Genomic DNA, 23,835 nt, shown 5'->3' with positions numbered 1-23,835 from the left:
ATGTATAGTATATATCTCCAGTCGCCTCCCCATCTTGGACACATTCCAGTTTACCAATATTCTTCTTAAAATATGGTGCCTATAACAAGCAAGATACTCAAGATGTGGTCTGACCAGTGTATGGTGGAATTTTCAGCTCGCTCATTCTGGATATTATGCTTAAGTTAAACTCTTAAAACTAAATACTCTATTATTGAAAAGCACTTGGAAATAACTTTGCAATGGTACCAGTACTTTTTTTTTTTTACATTGCAAGTTTAAGGATGAAGCAAGACCTCAAAACACTTTGTATGTGCATTCATTCATTCATTCAACAAGCATTTATTAACTGCTTACTATTTGCAAGGTCCTGGGGATACAAAAATGTAGTAAGATACCTTTAAGGACCTTGTAGTTTATATGCATGGAGGCCTATAGAAATGATGAATTTTATATAACATAAATGTATTAACCAATGAAAACAGGCGAAAGCAGAGGTGCTTAGTGTCATAAAATTGCTAACCATTGCGGAATCTTTCCTTTTGGTGGAGGAATAGTCTTAGTATAGAGCAATAGGTCCTTTCATAGTCCCTGAGCCTCTTTTGGGTAGTCTGTGAAGTCTAGGGGCAGCTAGGTGGCACAGTGGATGGAGTGACAGGTCTGGAGTCAGGAAGATCCGAGTTCAAATCCAACCTCAGACACTTACTAGCTATGTGACTCTTGGCAGGTCACTTAACCCTGTTTGCCTCAGTTTCCTCATCTATAAAATGAGGTGGAGAAGGAAAAATGGCAAACCACTCCAGTATCTTTGCCAAGAAAACCCCAAATGGGGCCACAAAGAGTTGGACGTGATTGAAAAACAACTGAACAATGCCAGTGAGGTTCAAACAATTTTCATAATAGTACTAAGATGTTTTAATTTCCACTGTGGTAAATATTGACAGATATAACCCATATATACAAAAGCTCTTTGGGGGGAGGGGTCTCCAATGTAAAAAAAAAGTTTGAAAACCAGTGTCTTAGAGGATCAGATAAGTGGCTTTCAGGCTAAGTATATAGGACATGGCAAAACTGCTCTGAACCTCTTTTAGAGATACTCTGAGTTGTGGTTACAAAGTAGCATAGGGCCCACCTGGAGAGCACACAAAGATACAGGGAGGGAACAGAGACACCAAAATTAGCACGTGCCTTTGTTCCCTGGATGTAAAATAGCTAGCACTATAGATCAAAATAAGGAGTGAGATGAGGCTGCCATAACCAAGCTACCACAAGCTTGGAGAGCCTCACCTTTTGTTCACTTCCGTCTCTGTTGCACATTGTATACGTCTGGGTCTTTCACAAGGATGGGTGGGCTTGACTGACTGGGATATCCTGGCACTGAAGCTAGTATAAAACTGGCTGAAATCCTCAATCCTCCTTACCCAATAGTCATCTTCTGTATGCACCTGTTGTTAATCTTTATGGCAGTGCAGTACTCGTGTGTGTGTGTGTGTGTGTGTGTGTGTGTGTGTGTGTGTGTGTGTGTTAGAGACTGAGGCAGAGAGGCAGATAGAGACAGACAGGGGGGCAGCATAACGAACCAGAGAACGGGAGAGGATTTGGACTCTCCTTCATATAGACATGCATTACTTTGGAGCCAGGACGCATTAGTTTGGAGCCAGGACACATTAGTGAGAGGTACTACCCTGAACCTTCAGACCATGATAATCCCATGAGAAAGGTACTACAAGTATTATTATACCCAGGTAGTGAAATTGAGGCTTAGAGAGATTAAGTGATTTGCCTACAATAATACACCCTAGTAAGAGGCAGAGGTGGGTTTTGAACTAGGTTCTTATTGAATTCAAATTCAGAATCCTATCAACTATAGCTCACTCACAAAAAGAGTTTCAACACTTATATATGAATGTAGGAAATCATACAAACTCTATTAAGACAACTAACACATAAAAGGAAAAACTTCACCTTCAAAGGGTCAAGCATCTGGGTTGACTCTTCATACTCTACCATCTGAGTGGTTTAAAAATCCTCTCGGCTGTGCTCTGCTCTCTCGAGTGAAATTGCCTTCAATTAGATGTGACAATGCCATTCAGGTGAAAGTGAGGGAGCTGTTGTGACATGTTCTAGCCAGCTAGTTAAGTTAGCCATGAATATGTTCTGTCAACCAACATCCCAAGAGATGTTCAGAGTGCACAGTGCACTTAAATGTATCAGTCTAAATTAAGATTGGCTATCCCATTCCCATATAAATGTTTAGAGAAATGCAAGCATGAAACATGAATACCATAAACATTTATGTAGTACATGAATATTGTTTGCCATGTGATTTGGGGCAAGAATTATATCCTTACATTGTTTATTTCTCTTTAAATATGCAAAGCATATGATTTTGGGCATGAATTAAATATCTTTCTTCAAGTGCAGGTAGTAGCTTTATAAGCCAATATGCCCAGTGGTTACTACAACATTTTTGTAGCTAATTTGTGAAAGGGTAGAGGAGTTTACTATTGTGTTTAGTGAAAACAACTAAGGCAAAGCGAAAATTCATTTATGGGTGGTGTAAGTTTGGTTGCAAAATTTGGTATTCTTGAAAAGGGACACATCTACTGCTGTAAAGGTCTCCATGGCCCCAGTATATTTTATTTTTATTCTATTGGGGTAGACAGTTTTGGGGTGAACTACTGGACTGATAATGAGTTGAATGGCATCCTGTTCCTGGTTTGGCTACTAAGTATTATTGTACTTTGGACGAGTTAATTGACCTCTATGTGCCTCAGTTTCTTCACCTGTAATATAAAGGGTTTGTCTTAGCTGATCAGTAAGTTGCCTTTTAGCTCCATAAATCCATGCTATTTTATGCTTCCGTGATGAGTTTCCACATCAATGGCACCAATAAAATATTTAAAGACACTTGTTTAAAAAATGTTTCATTTAAGAAAACTCAGCAATGGTGATAAATGGAAATCAGATGAATGTAAAGTAGAAAGTTCTTCCCCTGGCTACTACTAGTATGCATTGATTTTACTAAACAAGGTCCCATAGAGATGAGCTGCTGAAACAGAATATTATTTTCTTCAAGCATCGGTGTATGTTATTTAGGCATTTGGAACCTTTAAGCATGACAGTTCCCAACAGAGATACAGAGTGATGAGAATAAAGGGGACTAGAAATGAAGGGGGGGTACAGAGGGAGTCACACACAGTGCTACCTGGCACACCTTCCTTTCCCCTCCCCCCCTTCCCCAACTGATGTCATTCAGTTGTGTTTATGTGCATGATTGGGCGTGCTTCATGCCTCAGCTCAGCTCTTGGGAATTCCTTTAACATTAACTTCATTAGTTACGAAGGCAGCAATCCATAACCAATTCTCTTTCCATGTCAGGGTTGTTCATGTATAAACTGGGGCCTTTTGTTGGAAACATTTGCAATTAATCCTGCAAACAAAGAAAATGCAAATCTTACACTCCCTACCCTAACCAACCCCACTGACTGAGGGCCCCGACTGCCATCTATTATATACTAAAATGAATTGAAATTCCCACTTTGAGCTTAACCTAATTTTCTAGTGATAATAGGCATGGATTCCCAGAAGTACTCTATGCATCTTGATAGTAACATCCTAATTTCCTTTCCTGGTAAATGTTTTAAATAAGATTTTAGCACCAAAGGAAATTAACCTTTAAATTAATTGTAATTATAAAATGCCATTGCTGATTTTGTCCTTAGCCTAATTACTTACTATTATTTAAACAAACTGCACCTCCTGTGAGCTTTAAGTTTGTTTCTGTTTCACTCTCTGCTACACAATGCCAACCAATCATAACTAAAGCTTCATTGAGTCTGTTTAGGTCCTATAAGCTTGGATAGAGCAGTCCCACTTAAATGTCAACTATGTTTTTTTTCTTCTTACTTTTTTATTGAAATGGCACTCCTCCGGTTGCTCACTTTGAGGCAGAACTTTTCAGATATCTATATGTATAACTACATATTACTCTACAGATGTCTATCTCTATCTAAAATCTGAGTGGCAGGATCTCAGAGGCGAGGGAGGCAGTCAGTATTCAGAACAAAATTACGTGTCATATACTCAGACATTCAGTCTGGGGCAGCTAGGTGGCACAGTGGGTGGAGTAAGAGGCCTGGAGTCAGGAAGACTCATCTTCCCAAGTTCAAATCTGGCCTCAGACACTTACTAGCTATGTGACTCTGGGCAAGTCACTTAACCCTGTTTGCCTCAGTTTCCTTATCTGTAAAATAAGATGAAGATGGAAATGGCAAACTATTCCAGCGACTTTGCCAAGAAAATCCTAAATGAAGAGTCAGACATGTCTGAAAAACAACTGAACAACAACAAAATACTCAGTTGTAGTGGCCTACTTTTCTAAGATTCAGTATTTCTCAGCCTACATGCTGTTAAGGAGAGAATTAAGATCACTTTGCTAAATGAATCACTATTAGAGGTCACTACAAAAACACTTGGAAGAAATGGAGTGAGAACAATGACTGCAATAATGTAAATGAAAAGAACACTTGAAGCCGAACCCTGGATAATTGTCATAACCAATCTTGGTCCTAGAGAAGAGATGAGGAAATGTAATTCTTGCTTTCTTTGGAAGGGTGAGGGTGTATGAGGGTAGAATGTTGCACATACTCTACTGACAAGCATAGTTGTGTTGATTAGTTTACTTTGTTACAAGAGAAGGTGCTTTTGGTGGGTGAATGGTAGACAATGGGCATACCCAGAAATTACTGTGATGCAGAAACAAAAGCATCAATAAGCCTTTAAGAATAGAGAGAGAAATTGAGTGAGAATGGGGAAAAATAATTGTCAAAAGGATGATTTTGAGTACATAGGCATCTCAATGGTTCTCAAAAGCTCAGGGCTTTTGGACACAATCTAGTTTCCCAGATAAGCTTTTTGCTTTTTTTTTGTTTATGTACTTATTCTCTGCCACAAATCAGATGGTACTATGGGATTTTGGCAAACTTATTCTGTTTGTGTTCACATCAACATTCTAACACTGAAACATGTACCATCCCCTAGCTCCCAGTTTCCCCCTTTGCCTTGCTCTCTTTAATTCATGCTAAAGTTTTAGGCAGTGAGGAAACAAACTGAAAAATTTGCATGTGGAATATTGAATAGCGAATATTGGCATACTGAATATTGGCATAACAAATTGGGAGCTTTTCCAATGATCATTTCAGGGGGCAGCTAGGAGGTGCAGTGGATAGAGCACCAGCCCTGAAGTCAGGAGGACCTGAGTTCAAATCCGGCCTCAGACCAAACACTTGACACTTACTAGCTGTGTGACCCTGGGCAAGTCACTTAACACCAACTGCCTAAAACAAAAAACAAACAAAAAAACAACAAAAAAACCCAATAATCATTTTAACCACTGCAATGCATGTGTTTTCCTTTTTCATCCATCCATCCATCCACCCATCCATCCATCCATCCATCCATCCATCCATCCATCCATCCATCCATCATCCATCCAATATTATTTTGCTTCAACCAACATCCCTTTTTCTAATATAATCTTTATTATAGCATAACAAATTCCAACTGTAATGAAACCTTGTTATGATGTCACTTGGCAGACTTGTAGAATTGCAGTATTGAGACATCAAGACCTACAGCTAAAAGGTCATTTAGTCCAATCCCAGCCTACTCCCCATATAGCCTTGTCCTTATGGCACTATCTGCCCCTTCTAACATTACTTTGCCTAAAATTGTGATTGCTTGGAACTAATTAATGACATCAGGTTGTCTATGCCAATACTTTTAGTGCTGCTTGTTAGTTAATACAATTGGAAGAGCTTTCCTCTTCTATGTCAGGCCACCTAGCCTTTTTTTTTTGGAGGTGGGGGGAGGTTAAATATCTACTGTAACCCCGTCCTCCTCTCTATAATGGTTGCTTCTGTCCTGCATAGTGTCACCTTTATTCTTTCATCTAAGAGCAAGGCCAAATCAATCATACAGCACTCTCAGAAAGCAATAGAAAAATGGAAAGAAAAAAACACTCCCATTTTTTCATGTCTTTCTTTGCCTTAAGATCAGATTAATTTAAAGACATGAAGACATGATTAGAACCATGAGATGGAGAAGTGACATTGAAAAGAAGTGACATTATTACACTGGAGGAAATCATAAATATAAGGAATTCAGAGAAATATGGGAATATGTATATGAAATGATGGGAAGTGAAGTAAGCAGAACCAGGAAAAAATATATAAAATGACAACAATGTAAATAGAAAAAACAATAGAACAGAACTAAACATTCATCCCAAGGAAGAGACGAGAAATATGCCTCCTTCCTGTTGTTGAAGAAGTAGGGGAGCAGGTCACTGTATGTATGGAATAGAGGACATGTGGTTGGCATGGTTAATGTGTTGGTTGGTTTTCTGGAACTAAAAAAAAAAAACCTTTGTTATAAGTGAAGGCTTGGTGATTTGGGAGGGAAGGCATACTTAGAAATGAATTTGATGAGAAAACAAAACATCAATACATATTTTTAAAGTGACATAACTTGTCTCATCCCTAAAATATACACCAAAGTCTGACACTTCTTTCTTGCTTCTTTTATCCCCTGTCTGATTGCTCCTCAGTCTCTCTTATAGATTCATGTCATGGAACAACTATTAACTGTGGAGGTACTCCAGGCCTTTCCTTAGGCCCTCATCTTTTTTCTCTCACACAGTGATCTCATCAGCTCAGTTATCATTTCTGTGCAGATAATGTCCAGATTTAGCCCTAGTTTCTCTCCTGAGTTCCAATTATACATCACCAAATCAATGTTCTATAGGCATCTTCATCCCACCTCTCACCAAACTTACTCCTTTTCTGAACTCACCTATCACTGTCGAGAATACCACCATCCTTCTAGTTACCCAGAATCCCAAACTCAGTGTCATCCTGGACTCTTTATTCCCACTATTCCACATATCCAATCAGTTGCCAAATCTCATCATTCCTATCTTCATGCAATCTCTTGTACATCTGCTTTTTTGACCCTCATCATGGCTTGCCTAAATGATTGCTATAGCCTCCTAGGTGGTCTTTGTGTCTCAAGTCTGTTGCTGTTCTAATCCATCTACCATACAGCTGCCACAGGGATGTTTTCCCCATAAGGCACAAGTGTCACCAGTAGGCAGCTAGGTCACCAGTACAGTGGTTAGAGTGGCCCCCTGGAGTCAGAAGAACCTGAGTTTACTTCTGGCCTTAGACACTTACTGGCTGTGTGTTCCTGGAAAAGTTGCTTAACCCTGTTTGCCTCAGTTTCCTCATCTGTATAATGAACTGGAAAAGGAAATGGCAAACCACTCCAGGATCTTTGCCACGAAAACCTCAAAATGGGGTCACAAAAAGTTGGACAAAACAACAATAAATCTCACCATGTTATATCCTTCTCCCACAAACAACCACCACCACTACCACCACCATAACAGCCACAACCACCACAACCACCAACCACCATCACCAACAAACAAAAATAACACCCCTTCCAAAACCTTCAATAGCTCTCTGTTGCCTCCAGATTAAATATAAATTCCTCTTTTGGTCATTAAATGATTTTTACAAGCAAGCCCTTTCCTATTGTTTCAGTCTTCTTACACATTAGTTCCCTGCACATACTCTCTATTGTTGTAATACTCGTTTATTTGCTGTTTCTCATACATAATGCTCCTTGTCCCATTTCTTTACCTTTGCCCTGGCTATCTTTCATGTTTGGAATGTTCTCCCGCTTTACCTCTGCCTCTTAAAATCCCTGGCTTCCTTTGAGATTTAGCTGGAATGTAACCTTTATTTTTATTGTTGTTGGGGACCTTTCCTAGCTATCCTCCCTTCCTTCTCCCAGCCTTCCCCATTAAGATTACCTTGTATTTACATTTTATATATTTTGTCTGTACTTACATGTGTACATTCCTCCTCCCCCATTAGAACGTAAGCCCTTTGACAGATGGAATTATTTTGGCTTTTCCCTTTCACCCTCAGCACTTAGTATAGTACTAGACACATTCTAAAGGCTTAATAAATTCTTGATTGAATGATAGTGAGTTTAGTGAGTTTTCTCCTTAAAGACCACAAGAGGGCATCAGTTAATTGCAGTCCGAAAATAAATGAAGGGTAGACAGAACTTTTGGGTTAAGAATTTTGTGTATCTTACAGATAGAAAACACCTTTGCCAATCACAGAAATTTGCACAACTGTGATATGAAACTCTATATGGGCATCTTCTGCAGAATCTGACCATATATCCAGACTAGTATTTTTAGACTTTGTTAAGCTTTTTTTTTATCCTAAGGTCTGTATGACGTCTGATTTATTGAATCTTAGTTATAAGCACTGGCTGAAGGGAGAGAAATAAACATTTTATCAAGCAGTGTCAATGTGACTTAGAAGGTGAGGATATTCTCTAATAATATGCCATTCAATAGTGTGCCAAAATTTAAGTTGATGGGCATGGAAATTAAAAATTTTGATTTGGTTTAGTTTAATTTGGAGGGCAAATATGTGCACTGAATGAATAAATGAATGGAAAAAAATATATTAAGCACTTGTTCTATTCAAAGCAATGTACTAAGTTCTAATAAAAACTAGTCAGTTCCTGCTCTTAAGGACCTCAAATTCTAATTAGGGGAGACAAAACATATAGAAGATATCAGCTGCAACAATGTAAATATGTTGTTTTAGTAGAGTCTTAGAAGACTTAAAGCAATCACTATCAAAATACAAGACTTCAAAAATGGTTTGGTCCCTCGAAAGCAAAAAGGCAAATTCTCACATCATTAACTAGCTCTTGAACCTTCACAATTCTCCCTTACAACTTACCACCTAAGATGACTCAGTCTCTTTTGTACAAAAAGCACTTTGGGGCCAATGCAGCTATACTTGGAGTTGGAAGGAAGGAATGTGAAGATTAGTAAGAAGGAATGCTCATTTACTTTGTAGGTGCCATCTAGCAAATGGGACAGTAGGTGACCCGCATCCAGAGAACAGTATCTAACCTCATAATGACCTTAGTAAATTGGAGAAAGGCAAAAGCATTTAATAAATTTACATGCTTGCCAGTAGTCTTCAAAAGGAAAGGGAAATAAAAGTGATAGGGAATGATTAGTTACAGTGAATTAAATGATTTCCCATGATTCTCTTTACCCTAGTGAGATTAGATCTGCTATTTTATACATTGACTGCATTATTCATCCCAAGACCAGTTGGTCTTAAAAAGGGTAGAATAGATGAATAGGTGTTTGTATGCATGTGTGCAGTTGCCAGTTAAGTATTTAAAGTCCATTTTCAATATTATTTTCATTCTAGAAGTCCCTTGAAGGTATTGGTTTTATTAATGACATTCTGGAGCCTTTCCTACACTGAGTATTTGATAACATTAAAAAAATACATTGAATCTTTGTTGTTGTTTTATAGAAAAGGTAGTAACTACTTAGAAAAAGATGCCCACTTTGAGGCCGAAGAACATTATTTTAGGATTTAAGTATCAAATATAGCAAGATATTATAAAAAAAAGATTGGTAACTCATGATTTGGGGGAGGATGGAAAAAGTCTAGGCCTGTAATTTCCTAAGTGTGGGCAACTCCTTGGAGTGGAATTTTCTTCCACTGGTGAAAAATAGTTGGAGGGAGGAGACTGTAGGCTTTCATTTTGAGTGGAGAGATGGAATGGTGGGTAGAGAGGAAAAAAGCCACCTAGAATTCCTTGACAGCCTTTGCCTGTCTCAGACAATGGAACATTTTGAGGTCTCATATAGGGGAATCTCTAGTTGTTAGTAGACCGTCCCTTCCTGCACTTGTTGCCACTGGGAAAGTAGTATGTTAAATCCAAAGCTTAGTCTGTCCTTTTAAGTATTTATTTGCCAATTTAATTCATATCTATAAAAGCTAGCTCTTACCCTTGATATAAAAAGTCCCTTGAGGGTAGAGGCTGATTTATTCTTGTCCCTATATCCCATGCACCTAGCACAAGTGACTGGCACGTAACATACTTTAAAAATGAACGAATTCTTGTTGACTTGAATTTTTTAAATGTAGGACCTGAGTTTCCACATGGATGCTAAATACTAGGTAAAGATTAAAATAGTCACCTTTCCATTATTCACAAACAATGCATGTTTGACTTGGAGCTTTTACTCTTACCTAAAGTGGTCAGCTTGTGCCTTTTCTTCTTTCCTAGTATGCTTTTTGACCAATTTCCCTCCATTAATGAAAAATTGATCAAATTTGTATTTATAATCTTTTAACCTCCCACCATAACTATTCAGGATATTGAAAGAGAATATAGAGTTCCTGTACGCATATGGAAAGAAATATTTGATTATGTTGGAAAGACAAATGGGTTAAGAAGGAATTTATTCCAGAATAGAGCCAGGGCTGTTGTGGAGCCTGCTCACATCAACCTCTATATTCAGTTAAATGAATAATTTTGAAATTTGGTTCAAAGGTATTCTCCATAGATGAGATGGCCTTAAATTCAGCAATTATCAAACTTCTTTGAACCCCCTTTCCTTTATAACCCTTGATATATCTATGCTACCCAAATAAGCAAAGAAAATGCTGTCATCAATTAAGTTAAGGAATACAAATTTTAAAGCATAGAAACCAAACCTGTTACAAATCTAGGCTTTAAATATATTCCTAGAAATTCTTTCCAGCTGAGATTCTACAGGGAATTTAAAACACTCCCCATACAGTAAAGTAACATAATTTTAAAAATGAGGTCACAGTGTCAGACATGACTGAAAAATGACTGACAATGAGCACACGCTATATATATGTATATATAGTAAACATTTATGTACATATGTACATTCACACTTATGTCCGTATATTTATATATTACATATAATGAACTGACAATACAGATGTGAAGAGATATATACTTTTTTTAATTCCCTTCACTTTCCCCGTTTATCCTCCATGATCTTAAAACCAGATCATGTATCATATATCATATTTATAGCTGGAAGGGACGTTAGAGGATTTTGTCCATCCCACCCAATTTTACAGATGAGGAAACTGAGGTTCAGTGAGATTGTGCCATGTTTACACAGTTAGTAACTATCAAATGCAGTATTTGAGCTTAGGTCATCCTGCCCCCAAGTCTACTATTCTACGCACTAGTCCATGAGATCTCTAGGGTGAAGAATGAATTATTCTTTTATCTCCTCACTTTCAAATCATTAAACAAAGTAACTCCTTACTCTGATATCTCAAAGTAAATCCTTCTCTAGTAGGCTAGTACTAAGTAGAGTAAGGAGGAAGAAAATCAAATATCATACTTCATTTATTCATTTCTAATCAATAGGATACAACAAACTTTTCACCTGACATGACTAGAAGGGTTAGGGAATGATTTTTCCATTCCAGTAGAAAATCTTGGTAAGGTTTCTCTAAGTGGGTTTTAACTATTTTGATCTCTGAGGTCCTTTCTATTTCTAAATGTTATTAAACCTTTACCTCTAATGTGTGAGCCTGAGAATGGATCTTGATGTGGATGGATATTGTTATGATTTGAACATTGTAACATGTAAGTGAAGAACATTAGAAATCGAAAGAAACATAGGGTATGAATCTCATAAAACAGTCTCTGCAATGATCTGAAGCCAGAGCTTAAGGTAATTTTTGATACCATTTCATAGTTTTCAATCTGACAAATATTTTAAAACTACTTTCTATAGTGCAGTTTCCTAGTGCTATAAAGCATAAGGTTAGGTGCTGGGGGTGATATGATATTTTGAAAATTCATACCTCTTTCCCTTATAGCCTACAGTATGGAAGGGCAATATAATACATATATATACATATAAATTTAGGACAAATTAATATGTGATAAGTCTATAAGAGATTTACAAGAGAATGAGGACCATAGCCTTCTGGAGAGATGGGGTAAGGCCTCATTCCTGGAAAACTTTAATGAAAGAATGAGAATTCCAAAGAACAGGAAAAGGAGGCCCTTCTAGGACTGGGAATATTGTGAATAAAAGCACAAGTCATGCTCAGGGGCTAGTGAGTTGTCTAGTTTGGCAGAAGTAGAAACTTGGAGAGTAGTATGAGTTAAGGTTAGAAAGGTAAGATGGCACCAGGATGTGAAGGTTCTTGAATGATAAATATAGAATTTAAACTGTATTCAGATGGCAATAGGGAACCACTGAAGATTTTGAGGAGAGGCATGGCACAACAAAATCTAAGCATGAGAAACCTCAGTTTTTCTGTGGTATGAAGGAAGGTCAGAGGGTGCAGAGAGTAGAGGCAGGGAGATATATTAGGAGGCTCTCATAAAGTTCATTTTGGTAAAAATGGGGACCTATGCTTGGATGGTAGCAATGGTGATTACGGGTAAAGGGGATAGAGGCAAGAGATATTTAAAGGTAAAATCTATAGGTCTAGATTCTAGAGCCTGAAAAGTTGGCTATGAAAAATGAGATGGGGGAAAAGTCAAAGATAATGCTGAGGATCAATGAATGAATGAATGAATGGAGTGAGGTTCAATGAATGAATACATGGAAACACCAATCATTAAAATAGTTGTCAGGACTTAGCTCTTCTCAGCAATGCAAGGATCTAAGACAACTCCAAAAGACCCCTAATGGAAAATGTTATCCACTTCCAGAAAAAGAACTATGGAGTCTGAATGCAGATCAAAACATACTATTCTCTCTCTCTCTCTCTCTCTCTCTCTCTCTCTCTCTCTCTCTTCTTTCTTATAGTTTTTCCCATTGGTTCTAATTCTTCTTTACAACCTGACTAATGTGAAAATATGTTTAGTATGAATGGATATGTAGAACCTATATCAGATTGCATGCCATTTTGGGGAAGGGGAGGGGAGGGAGGGGGTGAAAATTTAGAACTCAAAATCTTATGGAAGTGAATTTTGAAAACTAAAAATAAATAAATTAATTTTTGAAAATAGTTTTCAGGAGAAAGAGCAAAGTTGAAGGATTCTAATTTTTGGCATGTTGAGTTTGAGATGGGACATCCAGGTGGAGATGACCTATCCTATGTACAAATCTGAAGTAAATACAAAAACAGGGCAAGAGCTTCTAAGAATAGCATTAGGAGCACTCAGGATCAGAATGAGTTTTGACTGGTGATGAATGCTATGAAAAACACACAGTAAAAAAAAAAGAGATCTTTTAGTTATATTTAGAACAAAAGGAAGACCCTCAGGCTAGAAAGGACAGATCAAAATGGTTAATTGGGAGTGGATACCCTAGACACAAGGAGAAAATAAGAGAGGATGTCCTCAATGAGTTCAAAACACTCAGCCCTAACAATCTCTATCCCAGGATACTAGAAGGATTGGCTAACAGTGATAGTCAATGTTATAGATCTTGGCAAGATAAGGGATAATATGAGAAGGGCTGCAGGACTAGATTGGATTCATAATTCATTGAATTAACATAACCAAGGAGTAATGAAATGAAATGATGAAAGACAGATCCTAATGTGGGGCTAAAACCATTTGTCCTTGGTCCCATACTACTCAACAGTTTTTCAGTGATTTGGATAAAAACATATGCTGTCTTATCTATCAAATTTCCAAAGGACACAAAGCTGGGAAGGAATGCTTACTTGTCAATGATAGGATCCAAAAAGTTCTTGACAAACCAGAAGAATGAACCACATCTAATAAGATGAAATTTAGTAGTATTAATACTTAGTACAATAAAACCTGAGTAGCATTACTATGAGCAGTAAAGTAATACTTTAGTAGTAGTAATAATACTTAGTAGAGTTAAATGTAAAATCCTATACTTGGGTTCAATGCCACAAATTCAAGATTGGAGGGCTATGTCTTGACTGCATTTTTTTTTTCTGAAAAAAGGTATGGGTATTTTATTGGACTTCACACTCAGTATGGGTTGACATTGGGATATGGTAGCTAATGATCTTAGGCTGTATTAACAGAGTATTAATGTATAGGAAAAGGGAGGTTGTGGTCCTGTTGTATACTCTACCTTGGTCAGACCTCATCTGGAATACTGTGTTCAATCAGAATGCCACATTATAGGAACAACATTATCACTCAAGAAAGTGCCCTTAGGAAGCATAACTACAGACATTTCCATGTGAAGACTAATTGAGGGAACTTGAGCTGTTTATCTTAGAAGAGAATAAAATGGTGAAACAAAGCATGGAAGTTCCAGGGGAGGAGGTTTAAGCTTGATGCAAGGAAAACCTTGACAATGAAATCACTTAACAATTGAGGGGATTACCTCAAGAGGTAGTGGATTCCCTATTTCTTGAGAGCTCCTAGTGAAAGGCGGATGGCCACTTGTTAGGACTGTCATTACGTGGATTACTGTCATTTCTGAAGTCTCTTCCCACTATGAAATTCTGAAATCTTGGACCCCAAAAGAACAGAACAAGAAATGTAGATTTGGCAATCATTTGTGTAGAGGTAATATTTAAAAGCATAGTTATGAATGAAAATTGCTAATGGGAGTGTGTAAAGAGAGAAAAAAAGAAGGCAATAAACTGAGTCTTGGTGAACATCCATCTTATGTTATTGGGAAGAGGCAACCAGCAAAGCAACGGAGCAGTAGTTAGGGAGAACTTTGGAGAAGATCCAAGAGTATGTGATGTCTCTGAAACCAAGAGAGAAATGAATATCCAGATGGAGGGTTAATCAACAATATCCAATGCTATTAATAGCCAAGGAGAAAGAGGACTGAGAAAAGCTCATTACTTTAGGAGATCACTGGAAAAAGCCTTCTCAGTACAGTGGTAGGAATGGAAGCCAGATTGCAAGGATTTAATCAATCAATCAACAAACTTTATCAAGCACTTACTATGTGCTTGAACCATTCTAGGCAGTAGGGATACAAACACAACAGATGAAATAGAAATAATCTTAAATCTCCAAGAGTTTGGTTTCTTGAAGAGAGAGTGGGTGGTGAGGACGTGATGGATGAGTGCAGAAAACTTTTTCATTTAACTTAGAAGTGAATGGGACGAAGAGAGATGGGACAGTAGCTGGATGGGGGTAGCAGGGTTAGGAGGAAGTTTTTTCATATTGGGTTCAGTTGATTATGCTTGTGAACATATGGGGAGAAGCCATTGGAGAGGGAATATTGTAGAATGGATGTTACTGATAAGAATTTTAGCTCCAGATGCAGGTAATTATTCAAGAAGAGTTAATGATCAGTAAAAAATGAGAAAACCATTACAGGGGACAGCTTTTCTCAACTTTTTTTTCCCCTCTCTTCCCAATCCCTTTCACACTTACCATCCCTTTCCTCCTGCTTTTTAGCCTTATGCCTCCTGAATGGGTAAAAGCACACTTTAGTAATATGCTAGACTGGATCCTTTTATGAGAAACTCTTCAGGTCTGTTGGAGACAAAAGACTCATGTCTTGTTCTAATGATATATTTGGGCTAACGTCTAAGAAGTAAGAAGACAAGGTAGGAGGCATTGTAAAAGCTGCTTTTAACTTGAAAGAAATGCAATAGAGCTTTAATACTTACAGCTGTCCTCTTCTTCAGTAATACATTTCACAACATAACAGGCGTAGATGAACCCTGCCAACTGAAACAAAACAGAAGAGCTTTAGAGAGGAGGCACAAGGCAATGGAACAGGATCTGGTTGGGGAAGTAGTTCAAAGGTAGGCAATTCCCCGCACTGTTCATTGCTCAGAAGGGAATCTGCAATCCTGGGCCTTGATTTCCGTGTGTTGTGATTTGATTTGAGTGGTGTTGATCATTTTGACAAACAAATATTTTGCTGTTTTTTCTCTGACCTGAGCTTGTGTGTGCAATCAGTTTGAGACAGACAATCTAAAGCAGTTGATTGGAGGTGTGGAAATATAGAATGGCAGTGATGAATCAACAGTGAGTGTTCCACGAGATACAGCGCCAATCAATTCATAACTTAGAATTACACCACAACCCCGACATAAAAATTGAGCTTACAGTATCTGATCACCTGAAAGAGGTCATGAGGGAAAAATTCAGAACTGGAGTATTTTGTGGCAATAATAAACATCAGCACTTTGTAATAGTAATAACTGATATAACATAGCACTTTCAATGAATAATGCATTTGATTTTTGCAACAATCCTGTGAGGTGGGTAGTATGAATATTCTTGTCCTCATTTTTAGAACTGAGAGAAAAAAATCAAGTTTTAGAGGGAATAAAGGATATTCCAAAATCACACAGAAGTAAGTAGTTTAGTTAGTACTTGAACTCAACTATTCTGACTCCAAAACCAGTGATTTTTCCCCTCAATACATCATGCTCATTTTAATGTGTTGCATAATGCAAATAGAAAAAAGGTTCTTAAATAGAATGCACAGTTATACAAGTGCCCACCATATTTTAACATCTCCAGTCCATTGTTCACATATCTGTGAATTTTTTTTTCTGATAAAGATTTGACTGTATTATTCCCCTACTGAAATACCTTCAATGGCTCCCCATTACCTAAAGGAATATAAACCCTTAAAATAAACAAAATAAAAATAGAGTCCTTATCCTGGCACTAGATACATAAGGCTATCTACAATCTAGCTCCAACCTACTTTTCCAGTTTTATTTCATATTACTCCACTTCACGTAATCTAGTTGGTCAAACTGACTTACTAGCCAGCCATTCTCTAGACTATTCCTATCTCCTTCCACCTTATGTCCAGGGCATTCCTCATGACTGGAATGTACACCTTCCTTAATGGTGCCTGTTGAAATTTTCTTTCTTTAAGATTCAGTTTTGATATTACCTTCTCATTAACCTTTCCTAGACTATTCCCCATGCCTTAAATTAAAACCTATCTATCTTCAAATTTTCTTAAAGTACTTTTTTTTGCAATCCCTCTTTTGTCCCCCTAGTGCTACTGTTTATTTAAAACTTATTTTTGTATATATTATACTCTTCTATAATATTGTAAGATTCTTGCTCTGTACTGGTGCTTTGCACAGAATAGATACTTTTAAATATTTATAGAATTGAATTGGTGAAGTAACAGATTAAGAGGACACTGTAAAACAAAAGATTATTATAATCCATTTACTTTGGTGACATGCATCATATTTTCCATCATAGAAGAGAATACTCATGTGGTAAATCCATTGTAACTCTGATTTTGCTCTCCTTATCACTTGTTTCATAGTGTTAAGTAGACCAGTGAGACTGGATATATATCTTCATTGGGATTTGCAATTATTAAGGACACCTGTCCATCTAAATAGAGGGTCCTTAACTTCTTAATTCCAATAATACAGTAAAGTCAATTTCTGAGTACTAGTCTAGGGGACAAAACAACAATGAAATTTATAGTGTATCCTCCTCTCTTCCACACTAAAGGATGGGGAAATTTTTACATTTTATGAACTTCTTTCCATTTTTATGGAATACTAAAAAGCATACCCTTAGGAAAGTGGCTATAATCATAAGATGTTCACAATTGCTTATCTTCATTTCAAAAGATTGATGTGTCTGACATGAGAATATCTGGTGGTGGGGTGAGGGGCCAAATGGAGAACAAGAGAAGGTCCCATTCTTTCATCAGGATATATAAGAACTATCTGCTTATCAAAAATAGTACAACCCCTAAATGAAAGAAAGTGTTAGACATATAGAAACTATTTTCTATTAGCTGGCAGGCTAAAGTCTATCAAGAAGTTAGCTAAGGGTAGAATACCTTGAGTCAGTAATTACCACAATGAGTATTTACAGTTGCAGCAGAGCTTAGAGAGAAATAAATAGGAATCCACTGGAAAAGGAAAATTGAAAAGTCTTATTCAAAGTTTTAGGGAAAATGACTGCTCTGGTTGGGCAAAGGGACAGATATTATTGTATGGCTGAGAGAATAAGAAAGATTCCAAAAATGCCCATCATTACATGGACCCATGGTGAGTCACAGGGTGACAGCAAAACCAGTATTGTTATGACATTTTTCACTAATAGTTTATAGTGTCTCTGCAAGGGAAATTGAGGATAGACCAGCTTCCTGAACATGCATATAGGAAAATGAGAAACATTTCCTATTTGACTTTATTAAGGCTTATAGACAAGAAAGCAACTGACTGTCCTCAAAGTGAGTTGTTTTGTGGTATATCTATCATACCAGACGAATATAAAACTAATATCCTCCTCCCAGAATATTGTCTGTGTTTAATAAAGGAAATATCAATATAAAGCATTTATTAAGCACTTATTACGTGCCAGGCACAATGCTAAGTCCTGGGGGTACAAAGAAAAAGCAAAAATAGGCCTAATTTTTAAGAACCTTAATCTGAAAATCATAAGCTTTTAGAGTTGGCTGAAACTCAAGAGACAAAATAGATTAATAAAAAGAATATTCAAAACCCTTTCTTTAAAAATCGTAGATATTTATTGATATATTTTATTTTTGAATTGCTTAGATTTCCTCCCTTTCCCAGAGAACCATTCCTTACACCAATGAACTTTTTTAAAAGAGAAAGGAAAAAGAGGAAGTGAAAAAAATTCAGCAAATCTAATCAACACATTGAAAAAATATTCCATTATAGCAATGCTTCGCATCCATGAATGGGTTTCACACCCTCCTTCCACCTCTCCAAAGGCAGAAGGGGACATGTCTTTTCACATCTTCTATTTGAGGCCAAGCTTGTTCTTTATATTTCAAAAAAAATCATTTCTGTTTGATTTGTGTTTATTTGCATTTATGTTGTTATAGTCATTGTGTATACTGTTTTCTCACATCTGATCATATCACTTTGAATCACAACCTTTTCTTTCTCATGACATCTACACTTCACCTAGCATACTATATAAATTTGAAGGGCAAACCTCTCAGAAATAACAAGATTATTATGAGGGCAACTTCTTTAAAAAGTCCTTGTGGGCTGCTTCATATTTTCTCCCTTATATACTTAGCTCAATAATACAGTACCTGGCATATAGTAGACACTTTATAAATACTTGTTGGATAGAATGAAACTGAATTTAACAAAATTATTAGGCTAGGCTAGCTTCTTTCTATGGCAGATTGACAGATCATGGGAGAATGAGAGATAGTCTCTTTAAGATTTTATCAAGGATTTTGATTTGTTTCTGTGTAATATAATCACCTGTCACCTAAAAAAAATATGTAAACTACACAACTATATAGAAGATTCACAGCTGATTGGAGGGTCATGTCCAGAATAACTAATTGTTGCCAATCAGAAGGCATCTTCAGAATTGTGGTCCTCAGAGAGTCAAACTTGGTTTCAATGTTTAACACTCTCTAGTGACTTGGGAACATTGACCATTTAGGATGTCTACCCTCTACAAAAACAACTCATCCCTCAGAGCTCAGTTCAAATCTCATCTCTTCCAGAAAATCATTTCTAGCTACTCTGATACCTCCTGATCTCAATTGCTCTAGCACTTATGATGTCTATCACTCATGTCAGCACTCATTTGGGTCAAAGGCATCACCATTGTTCTATTCTCCCAGGTTTATCAACTCAGTTGCAAATCCTTGACTCCACACTCTCTCATCCTATATATCTAATCAGTGGTCAAACCTTGCTGTTTCTACTTTTATAGCATTTCTTGTAAATATCCACAATTCTCTGCTCACATAACTATCACCTTAGTTTAGGCTTTCTTTTACATCTTGACTTGATTATTGCCATGGTCTCTGAATTTGTTCACTTGCCTCATGTCTTTTCCCACTTCAGTCCATCCTACACTTTGCTGCTAAGGTGGTTTTTCTTAAGCACAGAAGCAACCAGATGATTCCCCTATTCAGTAAACTCCAATGGCTTCTTATTGTCTCTGAACTTGTCCTAATCTGTATTTCCAGCCTCATTGTAACTTCCTCACCTGCACTCTGCAATCCAACTAAATTTGCCTCCTATCCGTTACTCATAATATTCTATTTCTTTCCTGTCTCTGTATTTTTGTGCTGATTTGTTTCTTATGCCTAGAATTCACTTCCTTTTCACATCTGCTTCACAGAATTCCTTTCTCCCTTCAATATGCAGCTCAAGAACCAATAATAATAATAATAATAATAATAATAATACTGTATAGCACTTACTTTGTGTCAGAGACTGTGCTAAGCACGTTACAATTATCTCATTTGGTCCTCACAATAATGCTATGAGGTAAGTACTATTATTATCCCCATTTTACAAGAGGAAGCTAAGGCAAATAGGGGTTAAGTGAGTTGTCTACGGTCACACAACTATTAAGTGTCTGAGGTCAGATTTGAACTCTGGTTTTCCTGACTTCAAGCCCAGTGCTCTAACCACTGTACCACCCAATTTTTTTTATCTCAACTGCTATTTCTTCAACTGCTTTCTTCTCCAACTACCTTATATTTAATTACTTGCTTTTTCCCTGGTATTTTTATTTGACTTATTCTATATATACTAATATATGTTATTCTTGCCTCCCCCATGAACATGTGAGCTCCTTGTGAGTGATGACTTTTTCATTCATTGTCCTAACTCCACTGCCACACATGATACCTGACATGTAGTAGGTTTTTTAACAAACACGTGTTGATTGCTTGGAGGGAGGGACAAGTTCATCATAATGATAGGAGGTACCAAGATGTGGGGATGGTTATTTAGAACCTTGGAGGACATTATTAGAATTAGGGAGAACTTAGATAGTTGTTCATGGGGAAATTTATATGGAAACATTGGATAGGATTGAGATAATTAACTATGGGGAAGAGAAGTGTGAGAAGTCTAGTGACAAGTTTTTAAGTATCTGAAGGACTCTTAAATGGAGAACTGCAACTGGCTATTCTTTACAGAAGACAAAAAAGGACATAGGCTAAAAAGGAAGCAGGAAGGCTTTAGATTAGAAGAAAGGAATTTTTTTCTGGCTGTGAAGCATATTAAATATAGATTACCAAGGGAGATGTGAAAGTCATTTATGTGGAGATGAATAGGGTAACTATTCATCTTTCAGGGTTGGTTTGGATATGATCTTGCCTAAAGGCAAAGACATGTGGATTGCCTCTCAAGGTCTCTTCTATCCCTGTAATCTTGTTAAAATCACTAATAAACAGAGGCAGGTGAGTCATCTAGTACATAATTTAAATAGGCTCATTGGATCACAGAATTGTATATCTGGAAAGGACTTTAGGAATTATCCAGTCCAACCCCTACATTTTATGAGTGAGAAAGCTAAGTCCCAGAGAGGCTAAATGCCTTGCCAAAAGTCATGCAACTAATTAGTGAGACGGTCAGGATCAGTACCTGAGGGCTCCTGGCTCTAAACTCAGTGCCAAATTACACTATTCATATTCTATGTTCTACAACTCTATTCTAGTTAGTTAAATTACTTCTTTAAAGAGGAAAGATTGTGCTATATAAATATCTATATAGTTGTATGTGCGTAGCAACTACATGTGATCACTTTGCCCTCCAAAACCCTATAATACTTGAGATAGCCAGTATTTTAACTCTCATTATAGCCTGTGCTATTATTTGTATGCTTGGTGTATTCTCCAACTAGACTGTAAATCTCTTGAAGACAAAGACAGTTTTTCTCATCTTTCTATATCATGTATTACCTGGCACAAGGACTTGAAAATAGTAGGTGCTCAATATTTTAAATTTTAATTTATTAAAATGTGTATTTATACTTACATTTATGAATCTATAGAATACCATCCTCTGCTTCCATTACTCAACTTCTCTTCTTATGAAGTTCATACAAAAAATTATACAACCCTCTCCCTATCATCATAACAGTCTGTTCTTGAATTCTTCAACCTAACTCAGTGATTCAGCACATGGCTAACAGTATAACTCTCTACTGTACCCTCCAATGACTTTCACATTCATGTTGATAACACTAATAGTATCATTTGTTACAGGCCTCTGATTCTCTCAGTTCCAATGATGCCCATCTCCACCCAGTGCACTTTAGCTATTCACTGGTAGAAACATGCTTGACATCCTATCATCACTTAAAATTGTTCCACCTTCAAGATCTTGAGCTCTGAAATTCCCACCTCCAACTTCTAACTCCTATTTCATTTTTCCTACTCCCTCATTGCTACTGAAACTTTGTCAGCAATCTAGAAAACATGATTTTAGTTGGTTGGTACAGTTAGGGGATTAGCACAATGGAGTTCTGACAAATAATATGTGATTCTACCCTTAAAGGGAGACCATGAGCAGAACTTCATTATCTTTCTGCAAAAGTACAGTAGATTTGAATGAATGAGCATGATAAGGGCAAAAAAGGGGGTTCCCTGGATAAATGAATAAACTGACATGGCCAAGGACTCTCAGGCAGTCTTCATTTCCCATGCTAGTGAATGTTTTCTATTGCTCTCTGAGGACTTTAGTTGTATCAATTGAACACTATGGGGGTATGCTCATATCTTGTTTCCCTTGGGAGTTTAGCATCTGGGAGAGAGTCATATCCCACTAGGTGTCAGGATCCCACAACTTCCTTACAAGGGTCTTTGCCATAGATTCATTATTGCTTGGCCTTCCAACGTTTTCTCTACTCAAAACCTCAGGAAGTTTCCAGTGCAGCATAACAGATGTAAATTCCCCAGTAAGATACTCTACAGAAGAACACAGACACAGACATACAAAGCAAGCTGCACAAGAATTACTCTGCATCAGAGCAGAAGAGATGTTATTCTGTGTTAAAGCTATTGGCAATAGTTGCTCTCTTTATTACTTGCAGATCAATTGCCCTGAAGCCTGGACAGATAAGAACAGTGATACCACAAAATGTGCTTCAGTTCTGGAGAACACAGACATTCTCCTTTATGTCAGAGCCAATTTTGTTTGTTTGCTTTTTGGTGAGGCAGTTGGGGTTAAATGACTTGCCCAGGGTCACACAGCTAGTAAGTATCATGTGTCTAAGAACGGATTTGAACTCAGGTCCTCCTGACTCCAGGGCCGGTGCTCTATCCACTGTGCCACCTAGCTGCCCCATCAGACCCAATTTTGGTAATGTCAGAGCTGTGGATGCAGTCCATTCTGATCTTAGGACTCACAGGGGAATATACATGTGACAAAAAGTTTGTCCATAGATTCTGCCAGATGCTACTTGTTCAACACATCCTGACTGGTAAGCCTATACCATCATGTAGTTGAGAAGCTATATGAAAGTACATTTTCCTTTAATCTCTTGATTCTTCCCATTTCTCTTCTGTTCTTATCTGACCTGCTTTCCTACCTAGCCTGGATTCCATGGCCAGACATTTCAATGATATGCAAGCCATCATCTATAATACCTTATTATTCTTATTTTTTCCTTTTTCACTTTGGTAATCTCTGGGAAATCTCTGCTGTCTGTTCTTTCTTCTTCTGGTGCCCTTGGCATTTCTAGAGAAATTTTCCAATCTATATTAACTGGGTCCATTACCAACATTAATGTAGCTGTTGATACTATTAATATGTGATCATTGTCTAGTGACCATTGGCAGTGACACGTTGATAGAACTTAAGATATCTATGTTGTCATTCTTGTTAAATGAAACTAGGAGACAAAGAAGTTTAAGCTAGTTACAGAATGGCTCACACTTCTCCTTGGAGGCAAATTAAGGGGTAGCAGAATTGGTTTCATGCAACAGAAGACAGCACCCCACAGGATAGTTTTTTCACCTTGACTTTTAATGTTCTTTTTTTTTTTGTGAGGGCAATTGGGGTTAAGTGACTTGCCCAGAGTCACACAGTTAAGTGAGTGTTAAGTGTCTGAGGCCAGATTTGAACTCAGGTCCTCCTGACTCCAGGGCTGGTACTCTATCCACTGGACCACCTAACTGCCCCTTTGACTTGTAATGTTCAAGACGAACATAATAAACTGACAAAAGTTAAGATAATTATCATTTTAGCGAGTGTTTCATGTATACTGACTACAGAAGCCCTGTGACCTCTGTGAAAA

General features: G+C 37.3%; 1 protein-coding gene across 1 annotated transcript in view; it reads right to left on the bottom strand.

The window, feature by feature from the left end:
* Window positions 1–23,835, bottom strand: part of NKAIN2 (sodium/potassium transporting ATPase interacting 2) — a 737,246-nt gene that overhangs the window by 9,908 nt on the left and 703,503 nt on the right. The window contains exon 5 of the mRNA XM_027848581.1: window positions 15,465–15,525. Coding sequence (XP_027704382.1) covers window positions 15,465–15,525 — 61 coding nt within the window. The remainder of the gene's footprint in view (window positions 1–15,464; window positions 15,526–23,835) is intronic.

This window comes from Vombatus ursinus, unplaced genomic scaffold (genome assembly GCF_900497805.2).
Source record: "Vombatus ursinus unplaced genomic scaffold, bare-nosed wombat genome assembly UNPS02006779.1, whole genome shotgun sequence".
In the NCBI taxonomy this organism is placed as follows: domain Eukaryota; kingdom Metazoa; phylum Chordata; class Mammalia; order Diprotodontia; family Vombatidae; genus Vombatus; species Vombatus ursinus.
Note: the sequence above shows the minus strand (reverse complement) of the source record. Positions and strands in the feature narration are given on the sequence as shown.